The sequence below is a fragment of the Gadus chalcogrammus genome, chromosome 5 (assembly GCF_026213295.1).
Source record: "Gadus chalcogrammus isolate NIFS_2021 chromosome 5, NIFS_Gcha_1.0, whole genome shotgun sequence".
Taxonomy (NCBI): Eukaryota; Metazoa; Chordata; class Actinopteri; order Gadiformes; family Gadidae; genus Gadus; species Gadus chalcogrammus.
In genome coordinates, this window is record NC_079416.1 from 17,397,733 (window position 1) to 17,417,099 (window position 19,367).

Sequence of the window (19,367 nt, forward strand, 5' to 3'; positions counted from 1 at the left end):
CTTTCTCTTTATGTTAAAACCAATGCTCCATCAAAGGGCGGCTTACCTTCTTCTTTTCAGCCTCCTGCTGGTCTTTGACCATCTTCTTGAGCTTGTCGTTGGCAGCGGCGTTCTTCACCTCCAGCTCCTGGCTCTTGATCCTCAGGTCCCGACGGAGCTCCTCCACCTTGAGGGGGGAGAGAGAGAGAGAGGAATCATTGTGAGAAACAAAAAAGTAACTCCAAGATCCTTGCTGCAGGAGGTGGGGCAGGCTGACGCCGAAACATTGTCTGTGTGCAATCTTGTGTGCACGTTATGCCAAATGTCATGACTGTACCCACTCTGAGTGTACCTCTGTGTGTTTCCCCTCTGCATTTATGTCTGACCTGTACACTTTTTTGTCCCTTTCTGAGTGTACTATGTCCATATTGTCAGTGTTATCTGATCACGTGTGTGGCTGCTATTGACTATGTATGTACTTTTATTGAGTATATGCACTTTATTTGTACCTTGTCCTTGGGTACCTTGAAAGGCGCTTTTAATAATAATAATAAAATAAAATGTATTATTATTGATTATTTTCTGTCCAATTCCACAGTATATAGTACTGGTGGTTCATTAAGGAAGGGGTGGGGTAGGTGGAGAACTTCACCTGGTCCACGGTCTCCTTGATCTTGCGGAGGCCGACGTTGAGGTGCATCTGCTGCTCCTCCAGCTCGCTGCGCTTCTCGTTGAACAGGTTGGCGTAGTGGTTGATGAAGTCCAGGTAGTGGCGCGGCGTGATGGCCATTGTGCGCCCGCCACGCTTCGCCAGCCGGTTATTAGCCTTAGTAAAGAAAATGACACGTTATGGAATGACTCAAAATGCTTTGTAGAACAAAACAATAGGATTGCAGTTTGGAAGTGTGTGTCTCGATGGCAAAAGTCTGTTCCCAAATCTAGATAGTAGGCAGGGGCGACAGCAGCTCAGGAAGAAGAGCGGCTTGACTGGTAACCGCAAGGTTGCTAATTCGATCCCCGGCTCCTTTTTGAGTGTCTGAGTGTCCCTGAACAAGGCTCCCAACACTAACTGCTCCCAGTGGTGTTTCAATGTGTGCACGAATGGGTGAATGTCAGGAAATATTGTAAAGCGCTTTGGGTGGCCACTGGTTACAAAAAAGCACTTTATAAAAACTGAAAGCAATTACTCTGGTATCTCTTCTTGCGTGTTGACAGCGCCTACCTGGTGAAGGGTCGTGTGCACGAACACACAGCCGTTGACGATGGCTTCGCGGTGAGAGGGTGGCTGGGGCATCTTGTCGTAGATAATGGGCATGTAGTCCGGCACCTTCCAGGTGGGCTTCTCCAGGTCCATCTTGCTGGTGAACTCCTTACCCACCTGGTACAGGGCCTCGGTGGACCAGTCTCCAAACCAGTTCAGCACGCATCTAAAAACAAGAGGAACGGACAGTGAGTACGGGAACCATTAACCACGATGTGTCTATAACAACCCGTGCTCCCTAAACTCGCTTTATTTTCCCTGATTGCCATCGTATGCACATGTTCCATTTCATAATGCGCTAGAGAGGCGGTCCAAAGAAACTGTAGCAAATAAGTAAAGCAGTGCAGGGGTAAAATCTAGAAGCCAGCATTAAATACGGACAGTAAAAAGTTTAATGTAAGCATATTAATTTGCTTCATTAAGGTTCACTTCCTACTTGTCAACCTAGGCTACATGTCATTAGATCTCCCCTGTCCCTCTTTGGGTTATTTTCCATGAAGGCACAAAAAGGCCATGAATACATGAATATTGGGAAATGAAGTGTAAAGAAGTAGAGGTGTGTAGCGGGGGTGTGTAGCCGGGGTGTGTAGCCAGGTGTGTAGCTGGGTGTTTACCTGTTGAAGAGGGCGGGGGAGGTGGCGGCCCGGTCCTTGAGCCCCTCTGAGGAGGGGTTCATGGTGAAGACCACGTGCAGGTTCCTGATCACCTGGCTGGTGAACCACTTGTACAGCTCCTCGTGGGTGTCCAGCATGTGGCCCTCCTTCTGGGCGCCCTCCTTGCACTGGGTCATCAGCGTGGCGTACTCGTCGCCCTCGAACAGCCCGGGGACCTGGGGGACACAGGGACCAGGGAACACCGGGGTTATGGACCAGGGAATGGGTGAAAAAGTATAAGAAGTATAAAGAAGTATAAGAATGAAGAGGATAAGTTAAGAGGAATAAATTGAGGACAATATCTGACAGGTTTTTGTTGTGGATATTGCCATTTTAAGGCTTATTGATGCTTTGCAAAAGTAGCAATAGCCAATGCTTGGATCGATATCAGAAAATTCTGTAACTTCATTATTTATGATTAAGATAACGCAATCCTTCAATATCTACGTCACTAGCCACAGGACACTAAATTATTTTACACCAAGCATTGACAAAACTTCAATTTAAACATTTTACAAGGGCACTTCAATACAGCCCTTAAGGCCTTTCCCGCTCTCCGTGAGCACAGGGTAAGTATGGGAGAATACGAGTGTAAGAGCCATCATGTCACCTCTCCGTTGGCCAGCAGGGTGTTCATCCTCTCCAGGAAGCCGGAGTCCAGCACGTTGGACTCGTCCATGATGAAGGCGATCTTCTCGTTCTTGCAGCCCGAGCGCCGCAGCACCGTGCGCAGGTCCTCGTCAAAGTCCTCGCCCGTGTACTTCCTGTGCACCTACAAACAAACACACACACACACACACACACACACACACACACACACACCGCATGTTAATTAACAGAGCTTCAGACATAAAGGCCATTCATAATGCGCTAAATTAGGAAGGAATCCCATTGAATGTTAGCGGTTAAAGAAAACATGTAGCATTGCAGAAGGGTAATCACAGAGTCTAAACAGAAACGTTTGGATTCTTAATAATTGATATATTGTGCAGTACAAACCTTGATCTGGTAGACGCTCAGGCCATTCATCCAGGCTACAAACCGGGACAGGGTGGTCTTTCCTGCTCCACTCACACCGATCAGCAGGAGATGACCCTGTGGCTGGCGGAAGATTCTGGAAAGGTCCGGGACGAAAAAAGGACAGTCAACTCCCAAGCAGAGAGGACTTTAAGAAGCGTAATGTAAGGCGCGGCGGAGCTGGGATGAGACGTACCGGTCGATACGGAGGACGTGGTCCAGCACCTCGTTGAACAGCACCAAGGGCACGTCCAGCTCCTCCTCGTAGAAGACCTTGAGACGGGCCTTCACGTAGTCCCGGAGCTCCTCCTGCTCCACGGGGATGTAGTCCTACAGGGGGCGAGGGACGCGGGTCAGTAGGCAGACAATACTGGGACTTTCATTACTGTAGCGCAACACCACCTCACTTTATACTAATCGTTATGATTCAACACTACCGTAACAAAATAATCATGAGACCCATACAGTGCTGCTCTAGACGTGGGGTCTTGGGTGGTTTAATGATACTATGAAATGGGCAAAAGGACGCAGGAAAAAATTAAGCTCAACAGGTAAACCAGTGCATCAAGGATGCATATATTTGCATCATTGACCTTGACCCTAATTAAAATAGACCTATTATCGAGTAATCATAATAAGAGTGATTATAATTAGAGTGAAAGAGTTAGAGTAATAACAATACAGATCCATACTACAGTAGTTATCCAGACATTAAAAGGTTGGTTAAGGGGTGTACCTTGGAGAGCCAGTTGCTGTAGAGGATGGGTCGGTTGAGGGCCTTCTCCTTGTCGATGTTGGGGAAGTGCTTGAGCGCCACCATGTCGATGTTCTCGTCGGTCCATCGCCTCTCCTCATCCTCCACCAGTCTGGGAGACACAAGGTGTTAATCCATGAAACACCTGCTATGGTTTTGTCAACATCAAGTCATTGTATTTACAAGGGATTGGTCTTTTTCAGTTGACCAGGTAAATATAATTTTTATTTTATCAGGGTTCTTATCGGTAACTTTTCTTGCTGCTTAACCATCCGAGCGTCTCATGGGATTAGACCAGTAACCACAGTTCCCCCACGCTCCCTCCTCACCGGTCCTGGAAGAGGCGCAGGGCTTCGTGGGCCCAGATGCGGATCAGGCCCTCCACAGGGAGGGTCTCCAGGGGCCTCAAGGCCTCAAAGATGCCCCTCACCCAGCGGGTCATCTCTCGGGGGGAGTAGATGTAGTGGGGCTGGGTGTCCTGGGTGAAGCGCTCCTACAGAAAGAAATGAAACGCATTGAGTCCTTTTCAACCGCCACTGGTCTACTCCAGCTCCACTGGTAGAGGGCTGGGAAAAGTATTTACTTCTTACTTTACGAAATGACTAAAAAAACATTGCATATACTAAAGTACAATTGGGTCATAAGAAGGGCTGCTCGATTATGTTTTTGTTTTTTTATCGTAATCAAGATAATTTTGGTCAATATTGAAATCACGAATATTAAAATAATATTTTTTAGTTTGAAAACATTATGCATTTATTCAGCATTTCTCTCTAAATAAAACACATTGTAACTGAGAACTTACAGATTTTCCCTTAAAAAATATACAAAATATTCAAATAGAGATTTTTCAAATCGAAAATTTGTAATCATAATCCTCCCCAACTATGTTTCAGATTGTTGAAGGCCAGCCGGTCGTACCTGGGACATGGTGTAGAACTCCACCATGGCGGCGGTCAGGGGCTCGGCGAAGGTGCGTAGGGACGGGATGAGGCGCAGCATGGCCCGGTTGAAGGTGCCGTAGATCTGGGTGAGGGAGGCGGGGCCTGGGTAATCCACGTATACCACGGGGACGTGGCGCAGGAACCTGGTGGGGATGGGGGGGGGAAGACATTAACGGTGACACCAGTCATGAAGACGTCCCCATCACCCAGTAGAATTGTCCATCAAGAGTGATGGTGAATCTAAATTTCCATCGTTTCTTAGAAAAACGATAGAAGAAAAGTTTTTTTCAAGCTCTGCTGCTGTGCAATTGTACGTGTGATGGAAACGTCTTGATACTGGTACCTGTGTGTGAGGGGCTTTCTGCCAGGGTCCGTGGGGGGGTTGCAGGCTCCGACAAACTGGATTCTTTCCAGTTTGACCCAAGTCTGGTCAGAGGTACGATAGAACCCTCCATGCTCCACCATCTATGGAGAAAATGAATAATTATTATTTAGCATAGTTTAGCTACTATGTTGAGATGCACCAACTCCTCCTCGTTATGACTCCTCATCAGCCCTCGGTCCGGCTAAAAAACAAGGTTTAGAGACCAAGGCTCAATCCCATTTCTACCCCTTACCCCTCCCCCTTACCCTTACCCCTTCAAAACAAGGGGGAGGGGTAAGAGGAAGGGGTAAGGGGTAGTAATGGGATTGGGCCTTAGTATTGCAGCACTTGATTTCTGCTCCACTTCAGCTGTCCGATAAAAGAGTCTACAAAACTAAATACATTCGACTGTGGCTGCTGCCTGGTCATCAGTGCTCACCTGTCTGAGGAAGGAGATGACCCTCTGGGTGCCGTACTTGTCCATGTCGGGCAGATTGATCTCGTCGCAGAAGAGCACCAGCCACTTGCCCAGCTGGACGGGCGCGAGCACCACTCCGTTGGGGGTGCGGCGGTACTCGCAGTAGTGGTCGAAGGTCTTCAGCAGCAGCTCCGGGGTGGTGGCGCTGGAGAAGTTCAGACCCACAACCTGAGCGAGACAAACAGGGAGGGAAAGGGGGAGAAAAGCGACAGAAAGAAGGGACAAGAGACGAGGGGAGAAAAGAGAGAAAATGGAGGGAGAATGAAGCAACACAAATGGGGAAAGAGGGAGATGGAAAAAGGTATTGAGACAAATATTGAGACAGACAAATCAACAGAAGATGGTAACCAAAATTTCCATCACTAAATTGCTCTAGAGATGACCACATGTGTGGTTCTTGTGTAGCATGTGAGCCAGGGCGTGTTTAGCCTGGGACCCTAGAACCAGCCCTCCCCCCCTTCCCCAACCCTTCTCACCTCCATGTCAGGCAGGGCGCGGAGGGCGCTGAACAGGGTCATGGTCTTTCCGGAGCCGGGGGGTCCGCACAGCACCAGGGGCTTGTGCTCGGCCAGCCAGGTGTAGAGCAGGGCCTCGTGGCGCACCGTGTCCAGGGTGGGCACCACCACGTCGGGGGAGGCCACCTTGTGGGTCTCCACCTCGATCTGGGGGACCTTGCCCTGCCAGGACTGCCACTCCCCTGAGATGCACACCTAGGGAGGAGGCGGAAGGATGGGAGACGTTGGGTCTTAGGAAACAATGTTTTCTAAAATAGGACTTTCCACTCTTTTGTTAGAAATAATCCTCATTGAATTAGTTTACTGTACGTTTCTATAACAATTTTAGACACAATAGTACCCATAACGTATAATCAATATTTTCATAAAATTACATCATCTTTGATGATAAGCATTTATTACCTAATATACATAAGTGCATACAATATATATGTAATAGTGAAAATTATAATCTTTACAAAACAATATTTTTTTTTTACACAATAGTTACACACAACGGAATAGATTATGTGAACTTACACAATAACTTGGGGCACAAAGACCACATTTACAGGGCGCTTCATGCATACGGGTGTACCTCGTAATCGATGATGGGCACGTTGGGGGCGGCGGGCAGGGGCACGGTGGTGATACGGCGGATGTACTCGCCAAGCTCGCCCCTGATCTTCAGACGCCCGTCGCCAGAGAAGGACCAGAGCACGGCGTAGATCAGATACCTCTGTGGAGACAAGAGCAGAACCAAGACAACAGATCAGCTGGATGGTAAAGTTGGCTGGTATTGAAGATACAAATAAAAGGAATAAAGTTGTATAGAAAAAATGTGGTAAAAATTACACTAATAGTTCACTAATACTAGCTACACACTAGAGGATAATTAACCAGATTTTGTGCCCGATTTCCCCGTTTTGACTATGGTCAGCAAAGCTCTGAGTTGTTGATGGTTCTCCTGATTATTTTTTGGTAGGTTATCCTGTGGTCTCACCGATTCGAGATCGCTCATCGATTAATGTGTACCCAGCATAATGCTCCCGACCACTTTACCTGCATGTATCTCTCCAGCTGCTCGTTGGGCATGGGGAAGTCGGGGTGGTTGTTGTTGTAGAGGGCCACGTTGCGGCAGGCCTGGTGCAACATGGAGAACAGGGAGCCCATGCAGCGCAGCCGCGTGAAGTCCATGATGTGCTCCATCTTGGAGGCGTGCTCCAGGGCCTTGATTACCATCCCCGTGGACGTGAAGTACGGCTGGAGCGCGGTCGCTGCGTCTCTCTGGATCTGGTGGACGGAGGGACACAGAAGTCGGAGGAGAATTGGTGGAATTAGTCAGGAAAGGCCCGGATCATGAATCAGCCTTTTAAAGTCTCCTTCACCAAACCATTGGTGGTTTCGTGACGTTTGAGCATCATAATACAACGCCTTGTTTCCCTTATATTTAGCTCTTTAGCAAGGTGTAACTGCGATTAGGCCTTCAAACAGTGCCCTTATCAAGTGGTGGACATTGGGGGTACAATTTCTCAACCACAAGGCATGGACTGTGGGGTTCCTCAAGGGAGTACTTTAGGACCAGTTTTCTTTCTTTTATACATAAATGACCTAGCAAATGAGCCAAGCCATTTCAGATTAAATCTACTGGTCACCTCATAAGTGGAAGTGTCCAACCAGACGTTTGATGGCATGTCTGGATGAGTTGACCTGATTAGCAAACTTCTTCAAGAGTTGGATGCCATCTTTCGATCCACGAGTAACTACATTATGAAACACGGTGAAGAGTGATGCGATCCCAACCTGCAGCATGGGCGAGGCTGTCTCCTCCTCATCCTCTGTGCCCTTCCTCATGCGTCCCAAATCATCCTCGCCCTCGTCCAATGGGATGCTGCGCAGGCGCGCCAGGAAGTGGTTGAAGACCATGTCGGTGCTGAGCACGTCCTCGCTGAACCACACCATGCCGCAGCGCGACACGGTAGCCAGCGTGGCGTACTTCAGGTCCTGCACCTCGAACATGATGCGCACCTGAGGGGAGAGAAGGATGGGGGAGGTCATTAGTGGCCAGTGTGGAGGTGGTCCCAGATCAGGCTAGACAAATAATTCCAGTACAATACAGCATTGCGCAACTATGGTGCAGTCAGGTCTTGTCCCATTACCAACAGGACAAATGTAACAAATCAGTCATCAGTTCATACCTATGTCGTGTTCTTGTTGAAAGTAGTTCAAAACGGGTCGCTTTTAACTCACTTTATTTGTTAAAGTATTTCCGTATGGTAACTATGAAGCAAGAGGGAGGGAATGGTATCGAACACGCGTGGAGATAAATACCGTAGCTACCTCAAGCCCCGGGGCTTAGGCCCGAGGCTCTCTGCGGGTCTGCCTATGTTTCTCTGACCTCCTCTGGCTCCTGGTCTTGTGGCCTATGTGAAGTAGGCGTGGCCTATGTGATGTAGGCGTGGCCTATGAGACGTCTTAGCTCCGGCTTCCGCGTCTGCCTTAAAGACGCTGCCTTCTGTGGCTGGGGTAGATATTACAGCTTGTATGTTTGATCCTGCTCCCTTGTGGCTGTGTGTAGTAATTACAGCTTATGTGCTTAATTTACGCAACACCTAAAGTAGTTGTGTAGATCGTTTGACGCCGAGATCGCGATCAAAATTCGATTATTCGCACAGCCCTACTGTACGGACAGTGTATGATCCGCGGTCCTCCTGAGCTTACGTTGGGGGGCAGACTGAGGCGCTCTCCGTTGGGCAGCGTCAGCAGCTTGTTGTCGTCCAGCACAGAGTTGAGGTTCTCCACCCACTCGGGGTCCACGTCGCCGTCAAAGATGATCCACTGGCGCTTCTGCAGCTCCCCGCGCACGTTGTCAATGATCCTGAAGGGCGAGGGGCGGTAGGGGTTTGGGGGTTACGAGTGGGTCGGGCACCCAGGATAATCCTTCAAAGTGCAACGATAGTTTGAAGTACTTCAACTCAATACATGCCTCTTAAAATATAGTATAACCACGGCGAGCTATTGATGCTACAATAACAAATGTTTTTGTTGATAATGGAGGTGGCTCACTTTCTGAGGATGTGCGTGAATAGGCCGTCCGTCCACTCGCGGGTGTTGGGGTCCAAGGTGCCATACAGGTGGTCCTTGCTGATGGCCTTGGGGTCGATGATGTGGGCGACCCCCTCCATGCCCTCCAGCCTCTCCAGGGCCTTGAGCAGCACCCTCCAGGCCATGGTCTTACCACTGCCCGAGGGCCCCACCATCATCAGGCCGTGGTTGATCTGGGTGATCTGGTACAGCTGCAACACCTGTGGAGGACGAAGGACACGTCGATGAAGAGCCGGCAATGCATAGGTACTGCTTTTCCTGAGCTTTCCTGAGCACCTATGGTCAATTATGTTTAGATTCATACACAAAGCTTATGTAGTCAGTCAGAATCAACACACCCCGTCAACATTTAAGTTCCCCATTTACATTACTTCCCCATATTATATCACTATATTGAAGACTTTATATTGTGCATTAGTCATCTCATTTGCTTTTAATATCTTTTACAGGTGTATTTTGCATCTTGTTCGGATTTTCTTTATAGCATAAACATGCCGCAACAAATGCATTGTATGTGAAAGCATAAACAGCAATAAAATGTATTAGCTTCTCGCCTTCGTAATTATCCTTATTGTTTTACTTTTTCTTTTTTTACTGCTTTTTTTCGAAGATGGCGAGAAAAAGAAAGATCCATACCTTCTCCACCCACATGGTGCCCACGTCGTCTCCGTCGCCGTAGGTGAGGTACATCTCGGAGCACACCTTCTTCAGCTCCTCCCTGAGGGCCGTCATCTCCCCCCGCATGTACTGCACCCCGGGGAACACGTCCGACAGCAGGCTGAAGAGCAGGGGGATGTCCTCCGCCACCAGCTTGGGCACCATGGTCTCACACACACTCTGGATCAGGATCTGGAGGTGGGGAGGTGAGGGGTGGGAGGGTTAGTGGGGAGACATTAAAGGCAACACATTAAACGGAGGACAAACTCATTAGGTTCACGGTAAGATCTGAATTTAAAAAGAGATTGACGAGGACTTTTTTTTAACCCATCTTGTAGCAACACAAGTTTAAGTACGAGTTGACAGAATGGGATGAACCCTTTCAAAATCGGTATGATTCTACAGGTTTATTATGCGAAAGGGAAAGGGAAGTGAGAACAATGGTCATGCATATCATTTTATAATGGGTCCTCTCCCTCTGAGATTAAAAAGGAGAGTAGAGCATATGCCATGTGATGCATGATACAACTGTACAAAATCACATATGGAAAAAAGCATGTCCATCATCAGGAATTACGTAGTTTATCCATTCATCACTTTTAAGTGGAAACTTAATAAAAAGCCAGAAAAAAATTGTAAATCCATGAATGTTCCTACCTCCTGCTCCGGTAGGTTCTCGGCGATCTCGTTCTCGTCTACATTCTCTCCACGCTCACGCTTCTCCTTCTTGATGCGCTGGATGCGCTCGCGCTTCACGTTACCGGCGCTGATCAGCACGCTCTTCAGGGCTCGCAGGCCAAAGTCGTAGTGACTCTGGGACGACAGCTGCTCATCGCACAGCCTGGAGAACAGAAGACAACAGAAGAGTCAGTGGGAGTCCAGGACACATTGGGATCGTACCAAATTAATCATTTGAACTCAACCTAACTTATAAACATTATTTTATAAGATTTAAACATCCATTTCTACCAAATAACCATCACCATGGATTTCAATGGATGAAAATCCAACCCTAAGACATTCTGACCAACCTGATAAAAAATAAAAAGACATCAAAAAACACAATAACAACGACGAGACGTACTTGAAGAAGGGCACGATCTTCTTGGCCAGAGTTTCTGCTGTGCGGAAGCCCTGGGAGTAGAGCATGACCTGGGCGATGAGCTGCCGGTCGGGCTTGGTCATGGCCAAGCTGCGGAACAGTTTCTTCAGGTTGTCGGGCAGGTTGGAGCGGCCGGCGTAGCCCGGGTTCATGGTGATGAAGATGGCCATGTCGGGGCTCACCTTCACCTGCTTGTTCAGCAGCTCAGTGGTGATTGGTGCACCTTAATACATGTAGATACAAAAGGTAAGTTGGGGAAACTCGGCTGAATTAATTATATAAAATGACATGTTTTGTGAAAGAAAAAAACGATGAATCAGTTAATTTCACTTTCATTTCAGCAAATTCATCGAAATAAATATTGTAGAGGATAGCCTTTCAAAAGGGTTCAGGCCAATAAACAGTCAAAGAATGGATGCATTAGGCAAAAATCAATCAGTTCTTATTCTTAGGGTTTAATTTGTCGGGTGCCCTGTAAAGTTTAACCTTTGAGATTATGCCTTTGTGCAGAGCTGACCGCATTAAGACATCCGCTTCAGACTGTTTACCTGAGGTTTTACTTTAAAAAGAGAAACACCTCCTAAAAACAAGTAGCATGCATCGTTCCATAAGCCCTCCTGCCTAGATCATCATGTCACCAGCAGGACAAGCTGTAGACGTACTTCTGTCCCTGTTGGGGTTGCTGTGCTCCCTCAGAGCCACCTGGATGTACTGGACCTGCTGGGACACGGCCGACAGCATCCTCTCCTCCAGACGGTTGAACTCGTCGAAGCAGCCCCACGCGCCCACCTGGCACAGGCCCACGAAGATACGCCCCATGGCCTGCAGAGGAGAGAACCAAGCCACCACGTTAGCTAGAGCCACCACGTTAGCTAGAGCCACCACGTTAGCTAGAGCCACCACGTTAGCTAGAGCCACCACGTTAGCTAGAGCCACCACGTTAGCTTTGGGTTTCGTCATTGGTTGAGAAAGGAACATTTTGCAATTATTAATTGCTTTATTATTAATTACTCAACTTATTAATGGAATATAGAGAATGGAATACATTCAATTAAAACAAACAAAAATAATAACGATAAAGCAAGGGCATACAAGACAATGCATGAACTAAAAAGGTGCATGTAGAAATGCACACCATATGTACGCTTTTAAAAATATATATATTTTCAGTGATTAAAGAGGGTCTGTAATGCATTGAGGCGGGACTATAAACCAACAGCGCACCTGGAAGTCGAAGGTCTCGTCGCAGTTGAACACCAGGACAAAGCGTCCCAGCTGGTGGCCCAGAGCCTTCACAGACTCAGTCTTTCCTGTTCCAGCCGGACCTGAGAGGGGGGAAGTGTGGATTTACTGTCGGTTAATAAACTCATTCAATTAGTAATTAACGAGTCATCATTATTTGCACGGCAAAAATAAGTGGATTTACATTTTAACCAGGCATACATAAAGTATTAAGCTATATATATATATATATATATATCTCACACACACACACACACACACACACACACACACACACACACACACACACACACACACACACACACACACACACACACACACACACACACACACACACACACACACACACACACACACACACACACAGCAATAAACCCTCAATAATTCCATCACAATATGCCAGTGTGTGAGCCAAGCATTGTACCCCAATCCTAACGTGGACCCCCAAACCCCATCCGGGCTTACCGAAGGGGGACCCTCCGAGGCGGGCCTCCAGGGCCTGGGTCATGGTGAGGTAGCAGCGGTCCGTCAGCGGGGTCTGCACCAGCTTGTCCTGGACCCCCAGGTACTCGAAGCCGTAGTTGAACTTGGCGTTGGCCATCTGGATGGACAGCTGCTGCAGCACGTCCGTCTGCTTGGGGTCGAAGTAGAAGCGCATCTGGCTGAGCCACTCGAACGACTTGGGGTTGTCGATCTTGTTCTTGATCAGCCGCCGGGTCACGTCGCGCTGGTGCACCAGCTCTGTGATCTGAGGGGGTGGGGGGGGGTGAGAGGACATGGTCAGATCTGTAATCATCATCATCATCATCATCATCATCATCATCATCATCATGCGATTTCTATGGCGAAGATCTAAACTTGAAAAGGCCTGGTTCATAATTAACTATCTACATTCGTGACTATATATTAATCATTAGAGAAGCCTTGTGATGAGAAGATGCATTATACCCTCAAAATGATCTGGATATGGGAAAAAAGGAACAACTTGTTTGTCAAGGGGAAGGTATACCTGCATGGTCAAGTACCATGCGCTTTAAGAATCACTTATGGTAATACATTTTACCACATATCCAAGCCCTGCGTATGAGTGAGTGAGTGAGTGAGTGAGTGAGTGAGTGAGTGAGTCCTAACCGTAGAGAACGAACGAACGAATGAACGAGAGATAGAGCTAACCCTAGAGAACGAGAGAGAGTGAGTGAGAGTGAGAGCGAGCATCACGCACCAGGTGCTCCAGTTTCCTGCGGCGCAGCGGGGGCTGCTCCATCAGCACGGTGTCAGCCAGGACGTTCAGGGTGGCCTCCACGTACTGCTGCACGCTGTACATGGGGGACATGTCCCCGCCCGCCGCCACCGTGGTCAGCGCCGCCTCGATGTTCTCCGACCAGGCGATCTGGGTGGAGAGCACCACCAGCTGGGCCTGAGGGAGGAGCGCGGGGGGATGTTGGAGGTTAATGGATGACATTGGATTGCACAGTTGTATTCTTCACTTTTGCCGCTTTTCCACTGCATGGTACCAGCTCGACTCGACTCAGCTCGCATTTTTGGCGTTTCCACCGCGATAACATGGTATCTGGTACCTGAAGTGGCTGCTTTTTTTTAGTACCGCCTCGCTCTAGGTTCCAAGCGAGCTGAGCCGATGCTAAAAGGTGACGTCGGCAGACGGCCGGCCACTGATTGGCCAGAGAGTGTGACGAAGTCACGAGAGCGACATGGCAACCATGCAGCCTTCTCTGACTCTCTTCTCTTTTGTGTCTGACAAAAAGCACCAGACCGAGCAGCACGAATACCATCGCATCGATGTCCTCCATTGTTGTTATGTGGGTTCTGTCCATATGTGGGTTGCGTAGGTGTTGTTTGCGTCCCGTACAAAAATACGTCACGGCCCTTTCGCGCAGCCGACCCTGCCCTCGTCCAGGAGGTACTATTTGCGGTGGAAAACGACCCGTGCTGCTACCGTCGAGTCGTGTCGAGTCGAGTCGAGTCACATGTGCGGTGGAAAAGCGGCATTTTGGTCCGTTTTTTTTTTTTGTATAATTATTACGTCATTTTTTTTTATTTTTCATGCCTTTATCTACCAATGTATTGGTCCATTTATTCCATTTATTCGCCATGGAATCACTATCTGCATCTTTATATACAATTAGCAATTTAAATGATAGAATATGATTGTTATTCTTACTATACCAGAGGATTCCCTCAGAGAGGTTATGAACTCTTCTTTGTGTTCCATACGCATCTCACATAACACCTCGTTCGTTTTCAGGGTCAGATCCAAAGGAATCTCAAAGAGATCCACGGAGTCCTACTTCGCCTAGTCTGCTAATGCACCCCACTCCCTCACATCCGACTCACCTGGTAGCGGTCGATCCAGTTGATGTACTGGGTGAGGTCCACGGAGTCGCCCTTGTTAAAGTCCGTCACCTCGGTGACCGACTCGGCCAGCAGCTTGGCGAGGGTCACCCTCATCTCCTTCTCCACCAGGGTGAGCCACTCGTTGATCTTGGGGTGCTTGGTGATGGAGACGGGCGTCTTGTAGTTGATCTCCTCGCCCTCGCGGGAGCAGATACCGAGCACTTCTGTGCTGTCCTCGTTCAGCAGGATGCTGGAGACGCCCGCGAACATCTTCTTGAAGTGCTTCTGCAGCTTGGCCACGTTCTTGCTGTTGCCGATGATCTCCAGCAGGTCCTCGTCTCCCACAAAGTAGAACCTAGTGGCAGAGAGTAGGGTGAGATGCTGTCCGCTTTATTTGAGCCTAACTAGAAACGATTCTCACTATTGGAATACTCCTTCACACAATAAAATACATTAGAGGAGCATGCCCGACTCAACATAATCCCAAATTGGAACATCAACGCAACAAAATACATCCATAAATAATATAATGACAATGAATGTCTGTAATGTCGTCGAGAGTGATGAGCAATTTCTTATTCTACCCTCATTTCAGTATTTCATTCATTATTGTCCCGTCACAATAATGAAGGATCCTTACATGTGTGCATTGCAGTTTATTGGAATATAACAAATCAGAAAAAATTTGAGACTTTTTTTTAAAAAAAGATCTTTACCGGGGGAAGGAGGAGCGCTCTCTCTCCAGGTACTCTCCCAGGGCCTTCTGGATTTTGCCCAGGAGGTCCGCGAGCCTCTCAAGGGACCTCTGCACCCCCTGGATGTTCAGCACGTCCATGATCAGGGGAGACTTGGTCACCTTCTTCATCAGGGTCAGGAACTCTGTGCTGATGCTGGGAGGGACAGAGACAAAGAGAGACACCAGAGGGGGGAAATATTAGCCATGGTTTGCTGGGGGTGCAATACCTACTCCAGACCAGATACAAGACTTTATTAATCCCAGAAGGGAAATGTTGACCAAATCCTTCAATTTAATATTTAGTCATTTAGCGGTTGCTTCTTTCCAAAGATGGCATCTCGCTCTAGGATGCCTACAGGTAGACATTTTCACTTTTTCCACAGTCAAACAAAGACCGTCTTTGCCAAAGTATTGCCATCTCTGACTTACTTCTGGAACCTCTGGGTCTCGACCGGCAGCAGGTGTTTGATGTCCGCGCTGCCGGTGAAGATGCCCTCCAGGTAGACCCAGCGGCGCTGCACGTCGATCCAGACGTCAAACAGAGCCATGATGCGGTTCAGCTTGTCCTCCCAGCTGAGCGCGTCCTCCTCAAACACCTGGGAGGTGGAGGGGGGGGGAAGAAGGAAAGTGGAAATTACCATGTGGTTATTGTACGACTGTGTCTGGGGGGGGCTCGCTTAATACGGTAGTGCTACGAGTCAGGACCAATATGTGGGATATAGCTAGGGACAAATTGGGAAGATCGATAACAAATGAATATAATTACATATATATGGATGCCTTGGCAGTTTAATTTAAACGTTATGTCAGAAAACTGAAAAGGGGAATATTTTCTTGATAAGCAATATACCCAAGACAAATTGTTCTCATGTTTGCGACATTGTATTATAAATGTATACATGACTTTACTGATCAAAATATATGGACGGCATGAAAACGTCCTTTATATACATACAATATGAAGGCTGCTGCACTTACCTTGTAGTACGGGGACAGCTTCATGGCGGAGACGCTGTTGATGTGCTCTTTGACCCTGTTGAAGAGGTCGTCCCAGCCTCGGATCAGGCGGCACTTGTTCTGGTAGTTGATCAGGTCCAGCTCGTACGCGTTCCACACCTCCCGGATCTGGACGGAGACATTCAGGGCAATGTAACGTCGCATTGGCTTTGGTCTGCGGGACGTTGGAGCCATCGACCCCGCCCATGTCCACGTGGCCTTGCTCGGACCACTATGCGTGCGAACAGCCCGCAATGTATGCATAGCAAGCGCATACTCAAGATAAAATAAATGGTTGCATGTTTCGACAGCCAAATTGCGTCCTGGCAAGAAATCTCACAATTGCTTGGAACAGATGAAATAGATTTTTATGATCTTTCTAAATGCCTTTCCCCAAAAAAAGTTCTGAAAATGGAAAAAATAAATAAAAACGATCCTAATTGTGTAATTGGAACCTGGATCAAATAAATGACAGCCAATTCAACCATAAATAGACGCCATTGAAACAAGATAATCAAAACATGCAGATAAAAATAATAAAACAGATAAATTCGACACAAATCTTGCACAAATTTTAAGAGACTCCCACTGGTGCAGTTAACGTTGTGCTCACCTGCTTGAGGAACTCCTCCAGAGCCATCTCTCCCTGGGCCACCAGCATGACATCCTTCACCACCATCTCGTTCTTCTGCAGGTCCACATCCCAGACCTGACCCAGGGTCAGCTCCGACGGCACCCAGTTCACGTGCAGGCGCTTCATCAGCGTCTTCCAGTGGCGTTCCTTCAGCGCCTCGGACTTCAGCTCGATCACCAACATGTTGACCTGGTGGAAGATTTGAAAAACATCCGTTAGGGCTCCTCGATTATCGGAAAAAATGTCATGGTCACGATTATTCTATATATAAATATATATTGAAATCATGATTATTCAAATGATTATTTTTGAATTTGAAAACAGGATGCATTTATTCAGCCTTTCTCTCCAAAAAAAAGATTGTAACTCAGAACTTAAAAAAATATATACAAATATGCATCCTATATATGTTTCTATAAATCATCAAATAAAAAAATAAACAAAAATGTTTCTTTCTTTCTGTTTGATTGCACAGCTCCAACGTCTGATGAAAAACCCATCTTCACTCTCGGCATTAATCTGCAGATATTTTGAGAGAATTTTGTAGTAAAGGCGTTATGTCTGACCTTCATGTAGCCCTTCAACAGCCTCTGGACGTATTCGTAGGAGGCGTACTGGCGCAGACGCGCCGGGAAGTTCTTCAGCTGGTTCAGAAGAGCGTCCAGACTCTGACGCAGCTTTGGACGACAACACAGAACAAAACATTTAGATAACAGTCATCTAGAATCAGCTCACATCACATGAACCTAAGCATATCTGAGAGGGGCACACGAGAGTCAGATTCCGCCACATGATTCTGACGTATGCAGTTCTTCTGTTACCTTGCGTGGTTGGACAGACACCCACGGCTGCTCCTTCATCTGGTCGATCTGCTCCCAGACCTTGGAGAGCTCTGACCACACTCCCTTCAGGTCCTGCAGCTCCTCCAGTGCCACCTAGGGACCAGACGCACCATGTAGTCAGTACGAGACCTTCAGGAGGAGATGTTAATGTAGTCTACAGCGGTGTCCGGAAACGCCACACAACAATTCCATTAAAAAACTGGTTGGGAAAGGTATTACGTCAGAAAGAAAAAAGTCTTGCCTCAAGACTAGTGACTACCAGACCGCAACTGCTGGTATGAGACGTGACAAGTTTCTGAACCGTCTCATTTTAATCAAAGGGACAATCCCACCTAAAATAAAATAATCAATTTTTGGGTTTAAGATTAAGATTTTAAGATTTTGCCAAAAATCTTAAAACATTAAGATTTTGCCAAAAAGCGACTACGGTAGTTTGTAAGAATCGAGTGCCTTGTGTGTTGTCCCTTCATGTGGGTCCTTGAGCGGGCCTTTGTTTACCTGCACCCTCTCCTCGCTGCCGCTGAGCAGCCCGGCGTCGGTGAGCTCCAGGGCCTCCTTGGCACGGGCACACTTCTCCCGGTCGTCCTTCAGGCGGCCGAACTTGCCCTCGTAGATGGTGAGGGACTGGAGAGCCTCCTCCGGACGCAGGCTCCCCTGAAAGCAGATAATAGACATCATCAACACTTAAAATCCAGATGATGCTCGAAAATTCCCATTTTCTAATCTCGGAATCTGTGAGAGTTTCCCTTCAACGTTCAGAAGGCTACGGTTCATATAATGTCTTGTTGGCCTGGGAAGACATTGAGACTGGGAAATGTAAGGGCTGCTTACAGCCACTGGTTTGGCCTTCTCCCAGTCCGTGAGCAGGTCGGTGGTGCGGCCCTCGACGGCGCGGTCCTCCTGGACGATCTTCATCTGCAGGTTGGCCACCTGCTGCTGGATGGCGGTGTCCTTGCGCTTCATGATGTCGCTGAAGGCCCCCCACTCGCCCTCGATGTTGTCAATGTAGAGCCAAGAGGGCGGGAACTGGAAGCGCTGCTTCTCCAGCAGACGCTGCCCGTTGCGGAACAACTGGGAGGCGGAACAGAGTCAGACCGTTAGGGGATCAGAGGGAAACGTGGATGAGTGGATCATTTTGAGATCAGAATTAATCAAAGAGTAGGTCGTGTTTAGAAATAGTATAAATGATGAAGTACTTACATCCACATTCTTCTCAAATTGTTTGATCTTGCGTTTGAGGGTCTGGACGAAGGTGATGAAGGTGACAGCGTCCGAGGTGCTGGCGGTGTCCACAGAGTGTTGTTCCAGTTCCAGGCGAGACTGCAGAAGGGAAGCAATAATAAACAGGACAGATTAACATTTAAATAAAAAAATCATATCACTATTTCGAATCACATGTTAAGCAATGCAATTAAGATGCTTAAAAAAAGGGGGGGGGGGGGGGGACTGTACCTTGGAGATCTGGGAGTGGAAGTCCGCCATGTTCTGACCCAGCATCTGACCAAACTTGCTCAGGACCTCCTTGTGCCAGGAGTCGTACTTCAGGTTCACCTTGGATTGGACCTAAGAGACAGGGAAATGCACGAAAGCAAATGGGTATTTATATGCGATATTGTACAAAGAACAGGGTAAAAAATAAATAAAGAATTGATCCATCTATAATATCTATATATTAATAGTGAATAATCTACTGTATTCTCATTGAATCTTCCTTTGCTGCTGCATCACCTGAATTTGCCTTCCAGGTCTAATAAAGT

General features: G+C 47.6%; 1 protein-coding gene across 1 annotated transcript in view; it reads right to left on the minus strand.

The window, feature by feature from the left end:
• Positions 1-19,367, minus strand: part of dync1h1 (dynein, cytoplasmic 1, heavy chain 1) — a 41,907-nt gene that overhangs the window by 14,335 nt on the left and 8,205 nt on the right. Inside the window, exons 15-50 of the mRNA XM_056590417.1 lie at positions 19,063-19,173; positions 18,811-18,930; positions 18,442-18,681; positions 18,109-18,264; positions 17,590-17,703; positions 17,335-17,445; positions 16,748-16,957; positions 16,117-16,263; positions 15,568-15,734; positions 15,119-15,292; positions 14,403-14,757; positions 13,273-13,467; positions 12,516-12,798; positions 12,033-12,133; positions 11,471-11,630; positions 10,791-11,031; positions 10,364-10,547; positions 9,686-9,898; positions 9,011-9,249; positions 8,666-8,822; positions 7,748-7,972; positions 7,007-7,237; positions 6,543-6,683; positions 5,927-6,160; positions 5,412-5,618; positions 4,952-5,073; positions 4,586-4,751; positions 3,994-4,157; positions 3,647-3,776; positions 3,107-3,240; positions 2,893-3,007; positions 2,504-2,665; positions 1,855-2,069; positions 1,202-1,406; positions 632-805; positions 47-166 (exon numbers count right to left, since the gene is read on the minus strand). Coding sequence (XP_056446392.1) covers positions 47-166; positions 632-805; positions 1,202-1,406; positions 1,855-2,069; positions 2,504-2,665; positions 2,893-3,007; positions 3,107-3,240; positions 3,647-3,776; positions 3,994-4,157; positions 4,586-4,751; positions 4,952-5,073; positions 5,412-5,618; positions 5,927-6,160; positions 6,543-6,683; positions 7,007-7,237; positions 7,748-7,972; positions 8,666-8,822; positions 9,011-9,249; positions 9,686-9,898; positions 10,364-10,547; positions 10,791-11,031; positions 11,471-11,630; positions 12,033-12,133; positions 12,516-12,798; positions 13,273-13,467; positions 14,403-14,757; positions 15,119-15,292; positions 15,568-15,734; positions 16,117-16,263; positions 16,748-16,957; positions 17,335-17,445; positions 17,590-17,703; positions 18,109-18,264; positions 18,442-18,681; positions 18,811-18,930; positions 19,063-19,173 — 6,423 coding nt within the window. The remainder of the gene's footprint in view (positions 1-46; positions 167-631; positions 806-1,201; positions 1,407-1,854; positions 2,070-2,503; positions 2,666-2,892; positions 3,008-3,106; positions 3,241-3,646; positions 3,777-3,993; positions 4,158-4,585; positions 4,752-4,951; positions 5,074-5,411; positions 5,619-5,926; positions 6,161-6,542; positions 6,684-7,006; positions 7,238-7,747; positions 7,973-8,665; positions 8,823-9,010; positions 9,250-9,685; positions 9,899-10,363; positions 10,548-10,790; positions 11,032-11,470; positions 11,631-12,032; positions 12,134-12,515; positions 12,799-13,272; positions 13,468-14,402; positions 14,758-15,118; positions 15,293-15,567; positions 15,735-16,116; positions 16,264-16,747; positions 16,958-17,334; positions 17,446-17,589; positions 17,704-18,108; positions 18,265-18,441; positions 18,682-18,810; positions 18,931-19,062; positions 19,174-19,367) is intronic.